This window comes from Diuraphis noxia, unplaced genomic scaffold, assembly GCF_037042655.1.
Source record: "Diuraphis noxia isolate RWA-SAM2 unplaced genomic scaffold, SU_Dnox_SAM2 contig0005, whole genome shotgun sequence".
Lineage (NCBI taxonomy): Eukaryota > Metazoa > Arthropoda > Insecta > Hemiptera > Aphididae > Diuraphis > Diuraphis noxia.
The window spans coordinates 34,591,519-34,613,578 of record NW_028301715.1 but is presented as its reverse complement, the minus strand read 5'-3'; the positions used below and the strand labels follow the sequence as shown (position 1 = coordinate 34,613,578).

Below are 22,060 nucleotides of genomic sequence, written 5' to 3'. Positions count from 1 at the left end.
GGTACCTACCCGCTATTCTTTATTCGAACAATAATAGTAATGTGGTTTGCCCGACGTGCACAATATTATTGCACATTTCTACCGTAAAACTTATTCCACTCGACAATCCGGCAGCACTGTAACCATTTATCACTTACATTGACCCGCCGTTCAGCAGCAGCTGCTGTGTAGTGCGTGCATGAGCACCAAGCCGCTGCAGCTGCTGTATAATACTCGTCATAGTGTGTGAGCGCGCCTGATTCTCCCTTTTCTCAATCAGTAATAGTCATTCTGAATTCTGATAATCTGATTCAGTGTCGGTCGAACGACTTGGTAAACGGTCGCGTGTCGTTTTGTGTCGCTGGTCTTGGGTAGTGTGCGCTCGAACACGGTTATATTAATAATATTGTCCCATTCTCTTGTGTTATTGCTAATCGTTATTTACCATCATCGTCTACGTTGTTGTTGTAATTATTATACTTTTTGTTTTACGCCTGTCGACCTTTACCACGCGCATGAGTGTTCCTTGACTAAAATAATAATTATTCTTTGATTATAATACATTTACTATTCCGTTCTCGTTGATCTTATGCTAGGTATTTAAAACGTGTACAATAATTAATAACATTGAACGAGATTTGCGCAGCCAACCGTGTCGGTGTATCCGCAGACTTTCTGATCGTCCTCGTCGTCTTCGATTATCTCTCACCGTAAATGAGAACGAAACCCGCCGTACGCCGAAATTCGTGGACTAACCGTCATTGACGTTCTGTTATGGCTGTGGTCGGCCCGAGCCGACACTCCAGGGTGTCAATGTCGCTGATGCAGGGCTCGACGAACGGTCCAGTCGGCAACCACCAGCAGGCCAGCGCCTCGCAACAGTTTTTCCACGCTCAGCAGCAATCTCACCATGCCGCACAATCAGCCACCACACATCCGGTGGATTATAAACCTGACAGGCCGATTGGATATGGCGCATTCGGAGTCGTTTGGTAAGTTCACCGTTGCTTCTGCTTGTACGATGTGTTTGCCCACCAACCACACTCGGTTTTCTACATACCTTTTTGCTGTATTTTAAAACGTCATTAAGAAGACATGTAAAATGTACCTTTCATACTCATTGGAACTTCTTATAATAGTCGGTATACCGTTGCTTGTAAACAATAATATCTACTCGCGAAACATAAATTCTATTGTACCTATATGACATATCCTTCTACATAATGGCGCTTTGATATATACATGACTTCATTAACTTGTACTACTCTATATATATATATGTTACTTTTATCACTTAACAATGGCGTCTTATGAACTAAGTAAGATGGTGCTTGGTATATTATGATAAATGTAGTTAGTTTCTCATCTCCATTAGTTAATGCAATTTGGTGAACCAAAAATATCAATACACTGTCTTCAAAGTATAATTAATTTACCCGTATCCCATCTTAATAGATACATAAATATTATAGTCCTTATACCTACTTCAATTAAGTACCAATAATATTCTAGATTTTAGGATACTAAGTTTATGTGCAGGAGATCAATAGGCTTAATTATTATTTTAGTCGAGGCGTATTGAATATTGATACCTTGATTTTAGTATTAACTGATAAGTGATATTGTGATAACATTATTACCATTATGGCATTATTAGTTCCAACTTCCATGATATGTTACTTTTTCAATAACTAGTAACTACTCAATTCATCATTTAAATATCAATTTAATGTACAGACTAACTTTTTATTTAAAACCACTGCATTTTGTTTTAAATTAAAAAACTACTATACAATAAATAAATCAATATGAAAATAAATTGTAATTTATGTGAACAAGCAATATCTAACATAGGTAGAATGATTTCCATTTACTTAATTCACAATAATTATATTAGTCTGTAATTTATATATTCAATATCATAATTAAAATAATATTGGAAATTAGGTAAAAATAAATTTATTCCCAGAGAATTATGTTAAATACATAAATACTCATAAATAAATTTGTACAAAATATAGAGATTTGCCTAATTTATTTATCAACATTATTCATTTGGTATTTAAGTCTAATAAACACTTATGATATACAAGTATGTACACACTTTTAGTTATACCTAGATGAAATCTAGACAGAAATTTATAAGAGTCCTGAACTATTATTTTCTATATCTGGAACCAAACTTAATGAATTTATATATTATAAATTGACAGAAGCTTATTGAAAATTATTTCACAGTGCTCAATCATAAACTGAACACTGAGTTGAATAAATAAAACCATTAAGATCAAAATGTAAAAAAGTTTATAGACAATATAATATTTGTGTCTGAAATAGTCCTAAACAGCCATGTAAAAAGCTAAAGCTTTAAAATTTAATAGCTTATTATATCAGTGCTTTTTATATTAAATTATATTTTAAGTAAAAACAAAAATCTAAAGGGTATTTAAATACTTAGCAATACTTATTTTGAAAAATTACTGTTTGTATAAACTATTAGATGCTACTATAATATGTGAATTTAAATTTATTTGGTAAAAAATAATATCCTTAATTGCTTCATTATAACAAATTTATTTATACCTTTTTTAATTTATTTATCTCAAAATTAATTATTAAATAGTATTTTGTTATTTTACTAGTTTAGAAAACCTATTATAGAGATACCTTTATCGTGAAACGTTTAAATAATGTTTATCATGTTGATATACTATTAGGTTTGTTTTTTAAATACAATTATTAGTTTATTGTTAGTATTATTATTAGTTTTTTGGTATTGAATAATAATCAGTAAATTTATAGTTATAATAAAAATCCGGATAAAAATCTTAGTTTTAATTTCTAACTAACGTCCTGTCAAAGTGCAAAGATAAAAATTACAAGGAAATTTCAGTTATGAGTTTCTGAGGAATATAATAATTAGTAAGTAATAATATATTATATATTACTCAGTTAATACAATAATTTCAATGAAAGACTTTCTTTATATTATTTTTATGAATTTTGATTGTTTATGCCTTTGCAACCTGTTAATTGATAGAATTATTTGTTTGCTTTTTCTATTGATACACCTTAATTATAAAGGCATGAGTAGGAATTATATCATAGTATATTAATGTATATGATCTATAATTATGTATGTAGTAAAGTACCTCTATGTACTATTTTTAGGATTACTCGTTAGATACCTGAGTTCTCATAACATGTTTTGTGGTTTTAGACTGTTAAACTGAAGATTAGCTTATAAATTTATAATTTCCAGATAATATGTAATTCCTATTTTGAATACAGTGAAGCCTCCCTATTTATCTCCAAATAGCAGATGTTTTTTTCAGGAACTACTAACTTTCTATAAGCTTATCTCCAAAATAGTGGACACAATTTTATTGACTGAATGTCCAATATTTAAAGGTTTCACTATACCTGTGTATGAATAATATACTAACCGCTTCCCATTTTTTTTTTTTTTTTAATTAACACAGGTACCTTAAAATTAAAAAAAAAATGTTTTCCAATATTTCTATCTAGGTTATAAGTTGGTTAATGGTTATAAATCATTAACTATTATTTGATAATTGTTATTTCTATAAATATCTTTATGAAGTTTTATAAATAATATGCATTACATTTTTTAATTAATTGTGGTCTTAATATAGGTCATTATTTCTCAGTATAATAACCACTTTACTCTCTGTAAGACTGCAACATTACTGAACAAAAATGTTAATAATTTTATGCTTAATATAAATATTCCATGAAAATAAGTTTAATATTTATAACACTTATTACTTAGAAATATTCTTATAATGACTGTGTGTTTAAATTGTGTACAATTTAGGTACCATATAATTTATGTGGAAGGCTTTATAAAAATATTACAAATAAATAAGACATAAATACCTATTAAACATTTTGCAAAAATATTCATAGTATTATGACCTCTTGAATTTTAACTGTACATATTTAATTTATTTTACTTTATTGAAACATATTTTTAAAATAGATAAGTTATAATTATGAATACTTAACATATTGCATAATATTAGAAAAATAGTAAAATTGATTTGAGGAAAGTCTGTTACCGGGAAGCTTCTGTTTTATGTTTTTAAATTAGGTCAGTGGGGAGGAATGTTATGAGGGGCAGGTAATTTATCATATTTTAGTTTTTATTTAATCAACTAAATATTACATATAATAAAAATAACTATGAACCTAAATCATTTTTCTTTAATTTTTAACCATTTTTAAATAGGTATGCTTAATTTAATTTCCAAACGTAATAACATAATATTCAAACAAAAATTTTAACAATTATTATATTATATCCCATATTATATCTATAATCTATGTTTGTGGAAAAGTTAAATAATATTGTTGACATAAACAATATTGATATGGTATTACCAATATTGCGTGTATTTTATAGGTATATTATTGATAATATCAAAGGGTCAATAACTTATGATAAAATAATATCATGAATGTATACCTATAATCCAACATTAAATAGCTTTTTGACCTACAAATTAAAAATATGAATTAAACTTTTGACAGTTAAATGATAAAATTGTTTTTATTTTTGTATTTTATTTAATTGTAGAACTGATGCAGCTCCCTCCCCCCACATCATATTGTTGGCCCTGGTACAGTACTAAATCCAGGCCTTCTTAAATAACAATTCATTTTGAAACATTTTTCTAATATATATTAAAGTAATTATTTGCATGAAAGCCGGGCCCCTTGAAAGTCGGGCTCTAATATCATGGGCCCTTCAATTGATTTGAAACACAAATTGATCTTTTAAAATTGTAAAGGTTCTTTAATAATGTGTTTAAAGAAATTTAATATTTAATATGTCTTTATTAATCAGTTAAATTCTTCTGGATTAATATTTAAAAGAATAAATAATACTATTTTATCAATACTTATCGGCCACTTAAAATATGTAATTACCTAATCCACTCAAAGTTCACATTAATCCCTAGCTCAATTGTTAATTTTGATACTTAATGTAGACTCGTTGTGGTAGGTACGAGCAATTAGAATATTTTATAGAATTCAAAACGTATTTAACTTTTTTTCAGAACTTTCATCATATTATTTATCCTACTTTATTTTTATTTCATGATTATTATAGATATTAATGTGTATTTTATAAAAAAAAAAAAAAAAAACAGAAGTACAAAATAGATAAAATCGTTATTGTTAGTTCGACGTGAGAATGTGTCGAAAAAATGTACACAAGTCTTAAAAGAAAATATATTGATAATATGTATGTTTCTCATGATGTTGTTCTAATAGACCAGAATATGACTAATATGACCTACTAATTAAATTGTGTTAATGTAAAAAAAGTTTTTTATGATAATATAGTGTTCACAAAACACAAAAGAAAGTTTGCTCTTTAATATAGTGTATTCTTTATAATATTCATTGTTATTGTTTCTAGTGTTTCTACACAATAACAACAAAATAGAATCAACTCAAACAATATTGTCGTGATCGAGATGAAAATTGTAAAAATCCAAAGCAAGCTGGGACGCCAGATGTGGGTACATATTGTCTGTTCGAGGGATAAAACCTGTTTTTTTTTTTGTCGTGGGTGTTTGGTTGTTTGGAGACCGACTTGGAAGGCCTGTAAAGGCTGCCTGTTGTATCCGTCTATATATTGTATAGCATAGTAGCAGGTGTGATAGCCTATAGCTATGCATGCAACCTTAACATCTGTGCATGGGGGAAAAATACCGATCAGTTATTGAATACGTCTGGACCCTTTTCAGCAGGTAAATCGTTTCTCAGCTGTTACGGGATAAAGTTGCCTGATAATACTACTATAATTCTACCTATTTCATATGATGTTGCATTACGTGATGTGCACTGTGCGTGTACCTTCTTTGTGTACGAAAATTAATAATATCCATATACCTATGTTATAATGCTCTCAAATCTTTTCGTATGCACATATATAATATTCTGTATAATATATTTATATCATTGTTGAATGTATTTCAATTGGCTTTATGCGATAAAGATAGTTGTTTTTGTGGCTCGGCCAGTAATTTATATTTTTTCATATTTTATTATTACATAATTATTATTTTACTACGTTTTTCTTGCGGCCTTCTAAAATGGTTCTCATTTAATTTTTATTCTCCCTTTAAACTTTTGCTGTTAGTCCTATGTTTTATATTTCTTTTGTTCTCGTTTGATAGAAGTGAGGCGAATAAGAAAGAGACTATTTATAAGATATGGTTTTATTGTAGTAATTATTACTAGCAAGTGCCCTTATAGTATTACACAATGATTTGTACTTCTATATTTGCTTTTACAAATATACACTTATATTTAATCTTTACATATTAGACTAAGTCACCTACCAGTGAGGCCTCTGTCGTAACTTTTAAGGTTGCCCTGGTTTTGTATCAGTATAAATGTATAATCAACGAACCAAAACACATTCGAACTGGAGCCGCCCCATATAGACGTTATGCTTCAACTGCATCTATATACCCACATGTAGATTTATAGATGTTGTAATTTCTGTTGTCTACATTTATTTAATACTTATAGACAATTTAATAAATCATACTTATTATAATAATAGAAAAACTTTCGTTATGTTTAAGTCATTTAATATTTATTATTTAGTAACTAAGATAATTTTTTTATTTTATATTCTCGTATCGTTTCATCTTATAGTATACATTCAAAGTTTAAATGTTACTAAATAACATATAATTCAAAACGTTTAAATGTATATTGATGGCTGTATTTATATACATTATCATTACTTAGCCTAAAACATGATTTTCGCATTTAGTCAGTACTTTCTAAAAATATATTGAATTCAAGTGATGAAACCCAACAAAAATCAATAAACAATATCGAATCGTCCTTTTATCAATAAATAATATTTTTTAATTACTTTAATGTTTTCGATTTTAGACTATTATTATTATTGGTAAGAAAATTATATAATACTCCCTAATGACGAAATGCTTATTGTTATAAAGTATCTTTTTTTCTCTCTCTACCTATGTGCGTGGATCACCATTAATGGCTGTAGAACGTTTAATATAGTTGTGATATACGTTTTATAAATGTTGTATGATGTACCTACGTTGTAAATATTCTAAAATAATGTATTTGAGTGTTTGACCATAGTACAGTTGTTATTAAAAACACAATAACAACTTTACATAATTCGGTGCAAAAGTCTTGGCGGTTAATAATGACTAAAGTGTCTTATTGCTGAAATTTGTTCATCACGATAGAATCTCGAACGATTGAAAATTCGACATTTTTAGCAAAGTATTATTTTTCCCTTACTAGGCTGACGCACGCCCACGTCTTGTGATATAACGAGGAAGTATATTATACAAAACAAAAAATTGGAATTTCGAAATAGACAAACTTTTGCGCATGAACACTTTTAGTTAGTTTATAGATTACAAATAATATTATTGTCGTGGGTCAATGTTAACATTATCGTGCCGCTGCGTGTACACAAGTATACGCATAACGTGTGGTGAACATATATATATATATATATATATTATACAACTACGCCGTTAAGTTGATCAAACCATATTTAATTTAGTGATCCGTTCGAGTAGAGTTTTGTGTGCTATACGCATTTAATATATAGTGGGGCGGACAACGGGTACAACAACCTAGTCAGTCGTCGCTGCTGCTACATTAAATGAATCGATATTTACGTCGCTCGCATACCATATAGGCCTCCGTGTTCTGAATGTATATCGTCGTTTAGAAGCCAACAGTTCCCAGCAACGTCCTGTGTCAGAATGGCATGTAGGTATATTATATAGAATGTGTATTTGAGTGTAGAAGGGTCATTGTTCACGGGGTATTTTTAATGAATATTATTATTATGTAAAAAAAAATAATAATAACCTAACCTTATAGTATATACTTATGTGTGTACCTAAATAATAAACACAAACCCGAGGAGAGAAAGACAACCCACTAGAGAATTCGACTGCGGTACTCTGCTGCAGTACATGCGCATGCGTATACCGTTATATGAGGCATAACACTAATTTCCCACGAAGAAAACCATCGTGTGACCAGACGCGCGTTTCAAATAAACAGTTTCAACTCCCTCCCTCTACTAATCGAACGTTTTATAAACTTGTATCTTATGATATTATATATTAGATACTTACTTGAATTTATTATTCGCTCTCATTATACAAATTCGGGTTAAAAACCTATTCTGTCAATAAAAGATGATTATAATACGCGTATGAACAAGAACTCTTGTGACGCGCGACGACGCAGCACTTAATAATTTTTTTTATTATTATTAGCTATGTATTATTATTATATTTTTGTGATGCACATGTGTTGTTTTATTGTTGAATTTTGTATTATGTGTGTGTACAACAGGGAGGCCATGTATTATTAGGTATTCAGATATATATACATGTATACGGGTGTATGTGTGTTTCGTGTATGCATGCTTATTTGTGGTTGAGAATTCTAACCGATGCTAGTGGTGGTCGGCTGCTGTATGTAAGATTGCAAGCTGTGGTATGTCAGCCACCTGCTGGATTGTAACAGGCAGTAATCGAGGCTCCGGTACAGGTGTCCGCAAAAGTAGTACCTTATATGTTAAGTAGAAATCGTATAAAAACAAAAATAACATCGATATGTTTTGATATATAATAGTTAAATTGGTATATATTCGTATGTATAAATAATTAATAATAATTATATATTTATAATTTATATATGGTTGCGTGTGGGGAGTGAAACGATTGTAAAGGAACCGCGGCGAGAGTAGGAGATACACATCTTTATCAGACCAAATAATATGTGCAGTCTGAAAACGGTGTATGTGCCTGGTAGCGCTCGTATAGAAGTTATTAAATGAATATATTATGTCCTTGAAACTTATATCACATATAGGTAATATGAACGTGTATGTAACACACACATGTACCTATACGGTGTGCGTCGATACTGACCAAAATAAATCGAAAGAATACCAAATAATATAAATCATGAACTATAAAATATGACTACGACGGTTCGGGTTATTTAATAATGCGGTGTTAAAATAGCATAATATAATATGTCGGTACTATAATAATTAAACTTGTATAAAAAATGAAATATATTTTTAGAAACACGGTGTGGTGTAGTGTAACACATAGAAAAGGTTGACATGACGATTGCTAGCGAACGGTATTTAGTCGGAAAACGCGTTGTCCTCTTCAATTGGGACGTGGCGTAGTCTTTGTTCCACTTGGCGTTTTGATATGAAACGAAAGCATAACAATGAAACCTCTACACGGTCTCTACGCTTTCTTTTTCTCATCTACTAAAGCAGTAGCAGTGACAGTCAAATATTTTCCGTATACATACTATAATAATCAAAAAACTGCAAAAATTTTACTAAATTTTTTAGAATGTCATGTTTACATTATGACGTTAATATTTACAATATATAACCGTATCAGTATATTTTACCAATGTTTGTGTTCATTAAGTTATATTTTGTATTCTATAATATTTCATATAAATTCGTTATCATCATATTATCGATAAATTTTATAGACGTCATGTCGGTGCAATATACGATCGGATATCGACCCTGACCTAAGGGGAAACCGATTCATATGCGCCAAATGTTTTTTCTTTACAGTATACTATTTCCGTAGATTTTTGCGTCTCTGCCAAACATAATTTCTTATTCATAATCACTCTGTAAGAATAGAACATTAGTCAACTTTTAACAAGGCCATATAGATTCAATGAAAATTTTACTTAATCAGCATAATTATTGTTATCTATATTGTACCTATATAAGTATTAAGTAGTATATATTATGTATATTTAGGAACGGTGTTGGCATGATTTAAGAAATTACAATTTACCTCTATTCCGAGTTAATATTATAATATTAATGTTTTAATTATGTTTTCAGGGCTGTAACAGATCCACGAGACGGGCGAAGAGTTGCGTTGAAAAAGCTTCCAAATGTTTTTCAATCACTAGTCTCCTCGAAACGAGTTTTTAGAGAATTAAAAATGTTATGTAATTTCAAGCACGAAAATGTAAGTTTTTTTAAAAGCTAGACTTATACTGTCGTTTTTAATGCTAAAACTTATTATCAATTTTTGTTTTACTTTTATAGGTATTATCCGCCCTTGACATTCTGCAACCGCCTCATTTGGATTTCTTTCAAGAAATGTATCCTTTTTAATTTTTATCATGTTATAATCGACCACAGGTAGGCCATGCCATTTATAGGCAATCCGGAAAAATTTGTTATATTTTCCGTAATAATTATCATGGTGTGTGCGTGCGCTCGTGATGAAGTGATGGATAATTCGATGACATTAAATTGTAGAGTGGTATAGGATCGTGCATTCCTATCGAACTAATACGAATTAGTCACCCGGTTTATAACAATGTTACCTACCTCGCCATTATAAACCAGTATTTCCTGTCTCTTCTTTGTTTCTCATAGGTCTTTAGTAATATAGCGGGTTTATTCGCCCTAGACTGGGCGGCTGTTTGACGCAGCCGCGAGCCGCACATATTCATATTCATTATTTGGATGAAATATTTTATAACTGCAAAGTAGAAGAATAAGTACCTAATGAATTTTGTTATAGGTGCGCATAGGTGTTTGCACACGCGTGTGCGCGTGTGTGTAATAATTCGTATGTATCTAATGTATATAATGTAGGTACATTCGTACATAATATTTTTTTTTGTATTTTCAAAATACATTGGAATCTTGTGTTGTGTCTATAGGTACTATTGTGCGTGTGTGTTACTAAAGACAACCACGTATATTGTGTTTATGGTAAATGGTTTCTTTCGACTGAATATGCCTCTGACATTATTGTTGTGTATATGATAATACTCGGAACTGTCGGAACGACAAAATGATTATTTAGGTAGTGAATAATGTATATGTAGTATGAAGATGGTACGATCTTTTTAACTTACTATCTCTTACGAATGATTTTTTTTTCAATTTTAGGTGTAAACTTCTATAAATTATAATGACAATTGACAAGTAAAGATGACTCCATCCTTATTGAATTATGAATACAAAAAAAGATTCATAGAAATGCCAAAAATAAAATCCACTTGTGTATTTAAAAAGTTAAACAAGAAGTTATCTTGTCAATGATGGAAACTGTTTTTAATAACATCTCCTAATACTAAAATTTCGTATCAATTTACCGACTAATAAATTTTGCTTCTAAACTATAAAATAATTTGTAAATGTTTACTGCGCTACGCTTATCTTATTTGCTCTTAGTGTACGGATGTGGTGTTTGGAAAATCTCTGAATTTACGTTACATCCTGTGAAAAAAGGCTACAATGCCACAACGGTGATCAGTAGACCGTTTGAACATGTGAGGGTGAAGGTCGTTCAACTCCCCATGTTTTCCTGTCGATCGCCCTTCGTGTAAGTTGTAAGTACACGTTATTCCCCTTTTTAATTTTTTTTCTGTTAACGGTTAGTTTTTGAGTTAAAACCAGTTGAGTTGACTGCGGGGACGCGTTTATATAATATAATGCGGGTTTTATTCGAGGAATACTGTAACAGCCCTCGTTTGTGTTAACTCATTTTTCCTTAATCATCTGGTCTAATCAATAATATTGTTTATTGTATTAAATTGTATAATATAAAGAGAAGGGGAGATATGTAGGTATAGTAATATAATGCTCCGGTTTTTGTAATCCTGTTTAATTGTGTTAGACCTTGTAAATATTTTTTCAAGCACAAATTTTGTATATAGGTATCAATATATTATTTAAATAAAAGACACTAATAATGGTGAATTATTGGGCATGAATTTTAATTTAAAGTTTAACCCTATCTCTTAAAAACCTAATTGGAAACTCGATTTAATATTATTTTGTTTCGTTAAATAAATACGTTAGATTATATTTACATTTTTCTTAAACAAAATCATCCAAACATCTAAAGACTAAAATATCTGCACGATTGTACATAATACAAATTATTTTTGGATATTATTTTCGTTTCACTGTACCTAGTAGCGTTTATAATTTCCTTTTAACATGGTATTATTTTAATAGATAGCTTTCAAGTTTAAGATATCTGCGTACCTAGCGTATTCGTTTTCTTTCTCTGTTCGTCATGCAATATAGACAAAAACATTTATGTAAAATCTCTTTTTTTTATGTTGTCTTTGAGTAAATTCATTTATTAAAAAATTATATTTTTGAAATTTTGGCATATAGCTATCTAAATATTATCACATAATTATTTTATATTCATTTAAATTTCTGCATTTTTTTTTTAAGTCTAGTTAAAAATTAAGTAATAATAATTAAGTATAAAACCGATATGTCAAACCCTCAAAAATATCACCCTCTGATTTTATTAATAGAATATATTGCTCTAAAGTTACTAAAACATAGAAAAACGATTTTACGTGACTGTTTTATTTTGGTATGTTGTGATCTTGAGAGAGAAAACAAATATTTTCGTTGACATCCTCTTAATATTTTTATAATTATTTTTTTTTTTTTTTTTTTAAGTGAGAATTTATAATCTATCATTAAAAAATATGTTGACTGGCGCCTTTTTTATTGTTCTAAAATACAATTGTGATGTTTTTCGTTCTTTTTCATTCTCTTAATTTTATCTTAAATATCAATTACCAAGTACACTGCAGTCCAGCACCAAATTATATTCTGTAATAGCTGAGGATTGTTATTGTATTAAAATTTTTATTACCATTTAAAGAAGACGCTACTCACGCATTTGTTGTCTCTGTCTTACGAGTACGTAACATTGCAAATTTTCGCTCTGCAAAATACCTTCAGATTTTTTTATTTTAAAAATGAGTGTGAACCTACCTATTTTGAAACTTAATGGTAAGAAATTTAGCTATGTTTGTTTACATGTGGGTTTTTACGATACTACAATTTTTTAGCAAGTTTAGCGTAGGTACATAATATAGCATAATTAAAAATACTCATAACTCACTTATAAACTGAATTTATATCGTAAAAAAACAATCCATTTACAACCATAATATATATATATATGTTCTTAAGATCAAGTTTCATAATAGGTAGATTTACTCTAATTTTTGAACTAACGAAGCTAAACGTGAAGTGCTGAGTGTAAATTTGGTATGTTACGCACTTCAAAGAAATAACAAATAGCGTCCTCTTAAACTAGCTTTTAAAGTTTTGGACAAATTTTGTGATGCTAACAAAAAAGTGAATAGCACGATCATAGGCGTACGCATAGGGTATGTTAGGCCGCGGCTCCTCGTGTAGCCTGTAGCCTCTGGCCTTTTCTTTAATAAATGCATAGATATTTGATATCTATACTAGATTGTTTTTATATTTGCATATGGAATTAAATAAATAGGTATTTTATAAATTTTACAGTTTTATATTTAACTATACAAGTAACCATTAATATAAGAATATTTAGTAATTGGATGAGACCTTTTACATTGCGGATGGTCTGCGCACGTCTACTTATGAGTGTGATATGTTTAATTATGTATTATTGATAATTAGATCATGATTTTCCTTGTTAACGAAATAAATTCAATTAGAAAAATAATATTATGGGTAAGGGTAATCGGAAAAAAAATCCCCAGACTAAAATATTACTCACAACCTCATTCACAAATATTTTTTCAACGACAATTTTGGTATCTATAATAACCACATTATTAATATTTAATTACAAATACGTATATTATATTATATTATACTATATTATTAATTATATCATTCAATAAATTAATATAGTTGTTAGAAAAACAAAGTTTTTATTAAAAAATTATATTTTTAAATATTTTTTATCCTTATAATTTTAACTAAAAATATCTATAAAAAATACCGAGTACCTAGTATGTCCCATAGAGTATTTTAGATTTTTTTCAAACACTTATGAGAAACCTTGTTTTAAATTTGCAATACTTAGCTATAGAAATTGAAAATTTTTTGCATTTTTAGAAAATGTTTGTAATTTTTGGTATTAATTATTTTTGTTTTCCGTTATAATAAGTACATTTAAAAATGTCAACAGTTTTTTGTCTAATATAAAAAGTCATAATCATAACGTTTGATTTATAAATAGCTCTAAAATATTTTGAAAATGTTATCATACATTCATACATTGAAAACATCATATAAACATTTGTTGAAAATTTCAAAAAACCACAAACAATTTTATTATTATATGTTTTTACTGTGAATAGGTGCCTACGTTTAATGATTATTGTTTGATTATTATTAATTTTATTATTATTATCTATATTTTGTATTATTGACGCATTAATTATTCGAAATATTTTTATAATTTATGCTATGGTTTTACTGTGAGTAGGTGTTAATTAACGTTTAAAAATATAATATGTTCAACCATTTTTATGAGGTTGTGAATAATATTGCGGCCTGGGGATTTTTTTTCCTAGGGTTGGGGATTTTTTTTCCGCAATTCATAATTATTATCATGATATGGGTTTCATGAAAATTTTGGCCAACAAGGAAAACTAGAATGTGTCATAACAGTTTTTAATATCGTTTTTGCACTCGTTTTGTATAATGACGCATACTTTATTATGAATGTAGAGTAGCAAGTGGTGCTTTGTATAATATAACATGTTCAAGTCGATACGGTGTATTAATATAAATCAATAAAGGAAAAGCCGGCGTTGCTAAATAATTTCCTCGGAATTTTCTATACTACGTGGGGCTTTCTGATATTTATAATTTTAATGATGATAACGACTAGAACCATTCTACCATAATGAATAAAAAGAAGGTACCACACTTTCTCTTCTAATCGCGAGTTGGAAACGGGAAAATTGATTTTTTCTGTTGTATTTTTATTTTTATTTCTTCGTCGGCGGCAGTCTAATACTCTAATACGCATTATAACTATATGTACTACTATAGTCGCTCTTATAATATTATTTTTTAGCTCTCTACTTCTCTAGTCTCTGCAGTGTCGTCTTGCATGACGGGTATAATATTGTTTTGTCGGTGTCTTATGCAGCAGAAGGACACCGCGCAGGGCTGTAATGCGGGTACCTGTACCTCCCTATATTTATCGTCTCCGCCATTGTCTGGGACGCATTCCGAAAACTCCGTGTATAAAGGGTCCGTCGTTATATACTATTCTCCTCTGGGTGTGTGTTTGTGTGTGTTTAAGTGCATTTATTTCACGTGTACGTTTGTATCCGGGCATATTCGGTCCTGCGTTCGTGTGTGTATGCCTACCTGCCGAGCATAATTATTATTATTATTATTGTACACTCTTATTATATGCGAGTGTGTACTGGAGGCGCTGTCGCCGGAGCACTGTACAGGGGGAAAAACTGGTTCACCGTACAAAGACCCATAGACCCGGACGAAGACGTTCCGCGCGCGCGTGTGTTCCCGCCGCCGCCGCTTCCCCGCACCGTGTCCCAGTCTAATGTAGTCGCGCGGTAGTAACATAAAACCGACGGATGGCCACGGCGTTCGCGACCACTGCCGTTGCGACGACTATCACCCGTCGGTGACTGGCTTGGCCGGTGGTGCGGGGGAGGTGTCGAAATGTTGGTAACCTTGACGGGAAAATTGTTGTTGTTGTATGTATGTGTGTGCATTGCTGGCCGGGTGTAATTGACCTGTGCCGCCTCAGTATAGAGTGAAAAAACTTATATATTATATTTTATAATAATAAATATTTTATATTTGATACAATAATGTTATTATAAAATATAACGTATGCGAATGTGTTCACCGTGCATGTCCATCGCTGTTTTTGCGATGTATTATATCGTCATGCGTACTTACTACACTTTGCAATATTGGCCACAAATTATATTACATAGTATACGTATTTAATTGTCTACTTTACACTGTCTTTAACAGTAATTGCGCGTTTGCATGCTTACCTATACTCCAAAGTGCAGTTTGCAGCGTGGTATTTTCGATCATATTGCAATGCGAAACGTTTCTCTGTTCTATTTGTATTCTCATTGATTATGTTTTAGATTCTGAGCGGAGCGAGGAATATATTGATTTTTTTTTTTGTGTCTGTCATCGCGTTTTGGGGCATTAAAAGTTCTTCGATTTACGACTTCAGTACCTCGTTCGATCAGAAAGTGAATCTAGTTGGTACACTGGGGTTCAATATTTTGGGTAATAATTGAGTTAAAAAAACTGAAAATTAAGGAAAAAATGGGAATTTTTACGCATTATCAGTTTTCAACCAAATCGATTTTGGTTTTAGATGTAACTTTAAAACAAATGACGATAGATACATGAAATTTTCAAAAATGTTCGACCTAAGTTGAACTATTCATAGGCATATGCAATTTTCGATAATTATTAATTTTTTAAAAATTAATATCGATAATAATTTATTTGTTGGGTAGAAAAGCTTGAAAATTTAATACAAAGCTCCTAGCATATTGTTCCTATATCAGTTATACGTAGTCACAATTTTTTTTATAAGCATTCAAAGTTTGAATTTTGACAAAATACATAAAAATCACGAAAATTCGCAAATTATTTTAAGCTAGAAATTCATAAAAATTTTATTTTGAAATCTAAGATTTGAAAATTTAACTCAAGATTCCTTATAAGTTTGTCTATCTTTATTAAAAAAAAAAAATGTCCACTGGTAAGTCAAATATTTTAATAAGTATTAATAATAACTAATAAGTAATAATAATCTATAATATATCCTAAACAGAAAAACCGACTCCCCTCAGAATCGTTTTTCGTATACAACGTTAATATCATTGGATTCAAATTTAATTCCATCAATTTCAGTAACCCACTTGTACGGCTGAGTGATATCCACTTTCCCGTTTTTCTCTAATTATTCATGTATAATTTATTATATATTTATAGTCGTTATTTAAATTAGGACAACTTGGATTTCGATATTAAAATACTATAGTAAAAAATTGTGTATTTAAATATTTTTCGTTATTCATTTCTCGGGTAATTACTATCAGTATAGTTATACATTGAGAACGGATCGGTTGATCTTATTCCGTTCAACGGAACTGAACTTTGTTTTTTAGCAGCGTTTTGTCAAGCTATAAATTATAGAAAATACTAATATCGTGTTTTCTAATTTGGTCTACTGAACGAAACTATGATGGCTAGGATGAGGCTATGATGAGCTTGTTGCGACGCCGATAGTAAAACCGATATAAATACGTATCGAATTGTTTAATTAACAGTAAATAGACTATCTAATAAATAATAATATGCTGAATACATTAGATACTTATGGGAAATTTAAACAGTATACCCGTACGCATGCAGTTCTGCGGGTGCGTGGGCGTGCTTATTTCAGGGTACTTATCCCCTGTTAAAACAAATATTATTGTTTTTTTATTTATACATAATATTATAAATACACAATGATTAGTAAAAATATCAATAATTAACATATGATTTTTGAACAGAATTAAGGAATTATAATATAAAAGAACCTTAAGGAAGTCAATGTAGAAATACATTTTTGCTGTAGTCTATATCGTATTTTGAGGTTGAAATCTAATGCTGGTACCTAATAACTTTCAGTCCAACATTTCTTTGCTTAGAAAAAACAGAGAACGATCATAATGAGTGGTCTTGTTATTTTCCTATAGGAATCGTTTCCACGCCAATAAGCTCCGCATTGTTTTTACGAATTGTGCTAGTTGTCGGCCACAGTATAATAATATGTATAATGCTGTACAACGGTGAAACGTTTTACTTCCGGTCTCCACTGGCGAGACGAGACGCTCGAATCGTTTGTGTGCTTATCCGCGCAATGGACACAGCAGCAGTCACTGCGCACAATGTTGCTTGTCGCAACTTTCAACTACTACGTAGAAACTATTTGTGTGTTTTTAGGATGTGTTATCTTTTCTTCTTATTTTTGCGTTCACAATATATTATAATCGTTTCGGTTCAGTGACTATATTCGGCTTTAAATCGAGAGAAACCTTGAATATGGCGGTGGTTTTTCTACAATATCTGTTACGACCGGCACCCGACCCGTTTGTAGCCCGTGCGTTCCCGCGAGCGCTCCAAGGGCACCTGCGGAGGCTTCTCCCTCTCTCGGTCTCCGTCGACCGGTCGGTCTGTTTTGGCCGCCCACAACTGACAAATCCCCCAAAAAACCGTCGCATGGAGTTCATGCATTATACATATATATATATATATATGTTGTATTATATGCTCGCTTCCACAGCCATTTCTCGCTTTTGTTAGCCGTACGTATTGATCATTTCTAGCCCCTGACGAATACGTCGTAGATATATATGTAACAAAAACTGCAGTAGCATCAGCATCAACTATATAATATAATACACGGGCGAAAAGCATGAGAAAAAATCGAATCCGGCAGTGGAGAAGCCCTTTTCGCTGTTCCCTAAAGTCCGCGTCCGGTGTATGTGTGTGTGTGACACGTGCGATGACGCGGTATGGCCTTTGCTGCGTGGTTGCTGCTGCTGAAAGGGTGGCTGTGGAAGTATATAGTAAGCCACGTATACTGCCTTTACCGCCCTCGGTGGGCGCCACCCGTCCGGATCGAGGGGAGAGGGCAGTAATTTAAAATCCTACGGTGATGGCGGGGCGCGGCGTAATGATACGGTCGCCATGGTTACAGTTGAGGCAGATGGCCCGGCGACTCGACCCGAGACCGACGACGCCCCTGTTTCCTCTCCCTGGCTGTGTCCCGCCCCTTCCCGCTCAACGGTGCTCTACCCCTCTGAGACGGGTCGTTCGTTGTCGGGGGAGGTGGAGTGTGGACCGCCAGAAGGGGATTAATAATTTTGCGAGCCCGGGAGATCGTTAAAAACGCGAGACGGTGCAGCCGCGGTACTCTTCGTATTCATATTATATTGCGTCTGTATATAAATTTGTGCTCAGGCACTAAAATGTATATTTAGTATTAGCGCACAAAAAATTATAAAAGTAAAAAGTCATTTATTTAAAAGTGAGGAGAGTTGATCGAAAAGGGTCAAACATATTTACGTTTCATGTATATCGTTTTACTATTCAGTTCTTCAGAGACCAGACATTATATTAATAAATTATCAATGTTATCATACTTTATTACTGCTCAGTAATCAGTTGAATACTAATATTATAATCCCATCATCGGATCCGTGTAGCTGGAAAACGTTTAACGTTACCTATCGCTTAGGAAATCACCTTTCAGCTGTATGAGACCCATATGGATGAAATCCGTTGTATGGAAAAGGCGATTAGTAGTTATGCTGTTGTTAGTGAAGTAGGTAGTCTCAGAAATAATGATGACGACTGCGTCTTATAAATACGTGGCCGCGCGTTATTATTAATCACAGTGATTACATAATATGTACAGTTAAACTTTATGTATACAATACGCTTTGTAATCTTGTTTTTAAGTTGTGTCATTTTTATCCACTATTATACGAATTTCTGAATACTTATATATACCTAATAATCAATTTCAAACAGAATAAGTTCAATAGTTGTGTAATTAACGTGACTTTAACTGTCAGAAGGTCATTGACTGTTGTTTATCGTGTTATTCTCTTTGCCTACGTAAAATCACGAGATTTTTTTAAATTGTGTCGTAGCACAATATTAACCATCGTATATATATATATATTATGTAGAGTGCACACTATGTAATCGCAGCGTCCACGTTAAACGTTTTATAATCATATATTTACATCACCCTGGGTATTGCTACATTTGGTTTTAACGTAATTAGTACCTATGTAAAAGAAAAAAAATTCAACGCATATGATTTTCCTAATTAAAGAGATCTTTTATTATTAGAGGTATATTAGTGAAACCATGGTAGTGAATTTATTTGCTAGTTAATTGTAGGTATGCTATATAATATAATATATTATATGATTCGAATAATCATTCAAATTAAAGTGTATTAACTGGCAAATATTTATTGAATGTACTTTAACTACCTACGTAATACGATCTTGTAATTATTCAACCGTGTTATTGTGGTAAATTTGATATAATTCACTATAGGTAGCTGAACGACCTAAACTGCCGCTTTCAAGATGTGAACTTCAAATTTCGCTAAATCAAAAATGTTGAGCACGTATACACTTACTGCCACGTTTTAATCCAAGAGGAATTTGCGCATATTTATCTCTGAGATACTAGTTGTGTTCGTTCATTTGATAAACAACGACGACTAATTACACTCATCGCAATACACAATACGTATTTTGAAGGTTTATAATTTGTATGATATATATCGTCGGTTCTGTATACAATAAATATTGGTTTTTTTTAGTGTTACCCGGATTAGTCCTTTATATTTGGATTATTTCGAGGGTTTTATAAATTTTAAATAAAGTGAAATGCAATTACTGCACGTTGAACTCGCATTTAAATACATACCTAGTATACACACATGGTTATATTTTAACAGAACGAGGTCATCAATCTTGGATTTTTAGTTTTATCCGGTTACGTTCTATAAAAATTTTAATATTTGGTCTATTTTTTCATTTATAATACATGTGGCGCTTATATATTCGATATTTACAATCTGCAAGATGATAACGGCCACATGCGCGTTTAAATAACGTCGTCTCCTCTTTCATGCATCCGCCTACCTCTCTGCCATCTAGTGCTTTCTCTCTCTCTCTCTCTCTCACTCTCTCTATCCCTTGATCTCATTCCCTCTTTTAGTCGTCGTCAGTGAATCAACTTAAAAATTGTTTAAACAATTTGCACAGGTCTTCTATTACCCCGTCTGGAAGTGTGTGTGTGTGTGTGTGTGTGTGTGTGTGTGTGTGTGTGTGTGTGCATGGTATAAAACCTAACTCATATTAACTCTGCAAATATAATATAATATAGAAAATACTCGTACCGTATACAATAAACCGGACGCTGCACTTATATAATTAACGACTACCCTTAAAAAAAATAATTCTCTGTCCTATGCTGTTCGCTAGCATCGCTTACGTCGTCGCGCGTTGTCATATTATAATTGAATAGCATAATAATAATTTTGATCAGATAATTTCGACGAGAATACATATGAAAATAGTATTTTATTACATAGAATTGGTCGATTTTTGAAATGTTTTTAACAAAAAAGTCAGATGCCTGCAATTTTAAGAAAGTATATGTTACTCATATATAGTATTTATATAATAGACTACTGGTATACAATTTCGTCAGGTTCTTATTTGTTGTATATTTATTGTGCTACTTACATTGCGTGCGTTAGACAGCGAGGGCGAGGGCTGTAGCCCTAGCTTCTGCGCGTTAATCTCGCGCTCTTATCCCCTCTATAAAGAGTGGAGGGAGTCGTCTTATTGTAGTGGTGTAGACGTACAGTACGTATTATACAGAGATTGGACTGTAGACCGCCTTAGGATTTTCGTCGTATATTTCCTGCATCGTGAAGTACAAAAAGATCGTACCTACTCTTTTGCAAAATTGTTATCACGCGCGTACAACTTAAAGAACATTATACTGGTATGATTAATGAATAATATATTTATTATTTGTGAACATATTATATCAATAAATATTTTTTTTTTCGCGCTATAATCGATAACTTTGAAGTTTAAACATCTAAGTACAACGCTAGCTTCCCTATGTACAATGTACATAAATATAATATAGCCTTGTCTATTGCGTCATCGTAACTTCGAAATCGATTCAAACGATTGTTGTGTAAAACTAAAAATATAATGCTTATATATATGCAATAATGGTACATTGTTTGAAAACGTTCTATGGATTTTTTCCCACTCCCGTTCATTACACTGGACGACCGCCGTCGGTTGATGGCTTTCATATATATCTTTATCTCTTTCTCATTCTCTGTTTCTGGTAAGTCGTCAGAGTATAATACACATACCACGCGTTCCCCTTGTATAAAATATTTCAGTTTGTTTTCTCAACCCATTCAATATAATAATATGTATTATGGCAACCAAATATGCAACCAATCCTGTCATTAATATAATTTGAGCTGTAGATGGACCCTATATTCAGCAGTTACCTCCGATAATGCTTCAATAAGTTAAAATATGCAGTATTGATGCAGTAAAATAT

The 22,060-nt window shown here is 31.4% G+C and overlaps 1 protein-coding gene across 2 annotated transcripts in view; it reads left to right on the top strand.

Moving 5' to 3' along the window:
* The first annotated feature begins 200 nt into the window (after positions 1–200).
* The window catches only part of nmo (serine/threonine-protein kinase nemo), a 29,717-nt gene continuing 7,857 nt past the window's right edge, over positions 201–22,060 (top strand). The window contains exons 1-3 of one of the 2 annotated variants that reach the window (XM_015517908.2): positions 201–971; positions 9,932–10,061; positions 10,142–10,197. In XM_015517908.2, coding sequence (XP_015373394.2) covers positions 754–971; positions 9,932–10,061; positions 10,142–10,197 — 404 coding nt within the window. In that variant the 5' untranslated portion in view covers positions 201–753. The remainder of the gene's footprint in view (positions 972–9,931; positions 10,062–10,141; positions 10,198–22,060) is intronic. The other variant, XM_089228191.1, reaches the window with a different exon arrangement.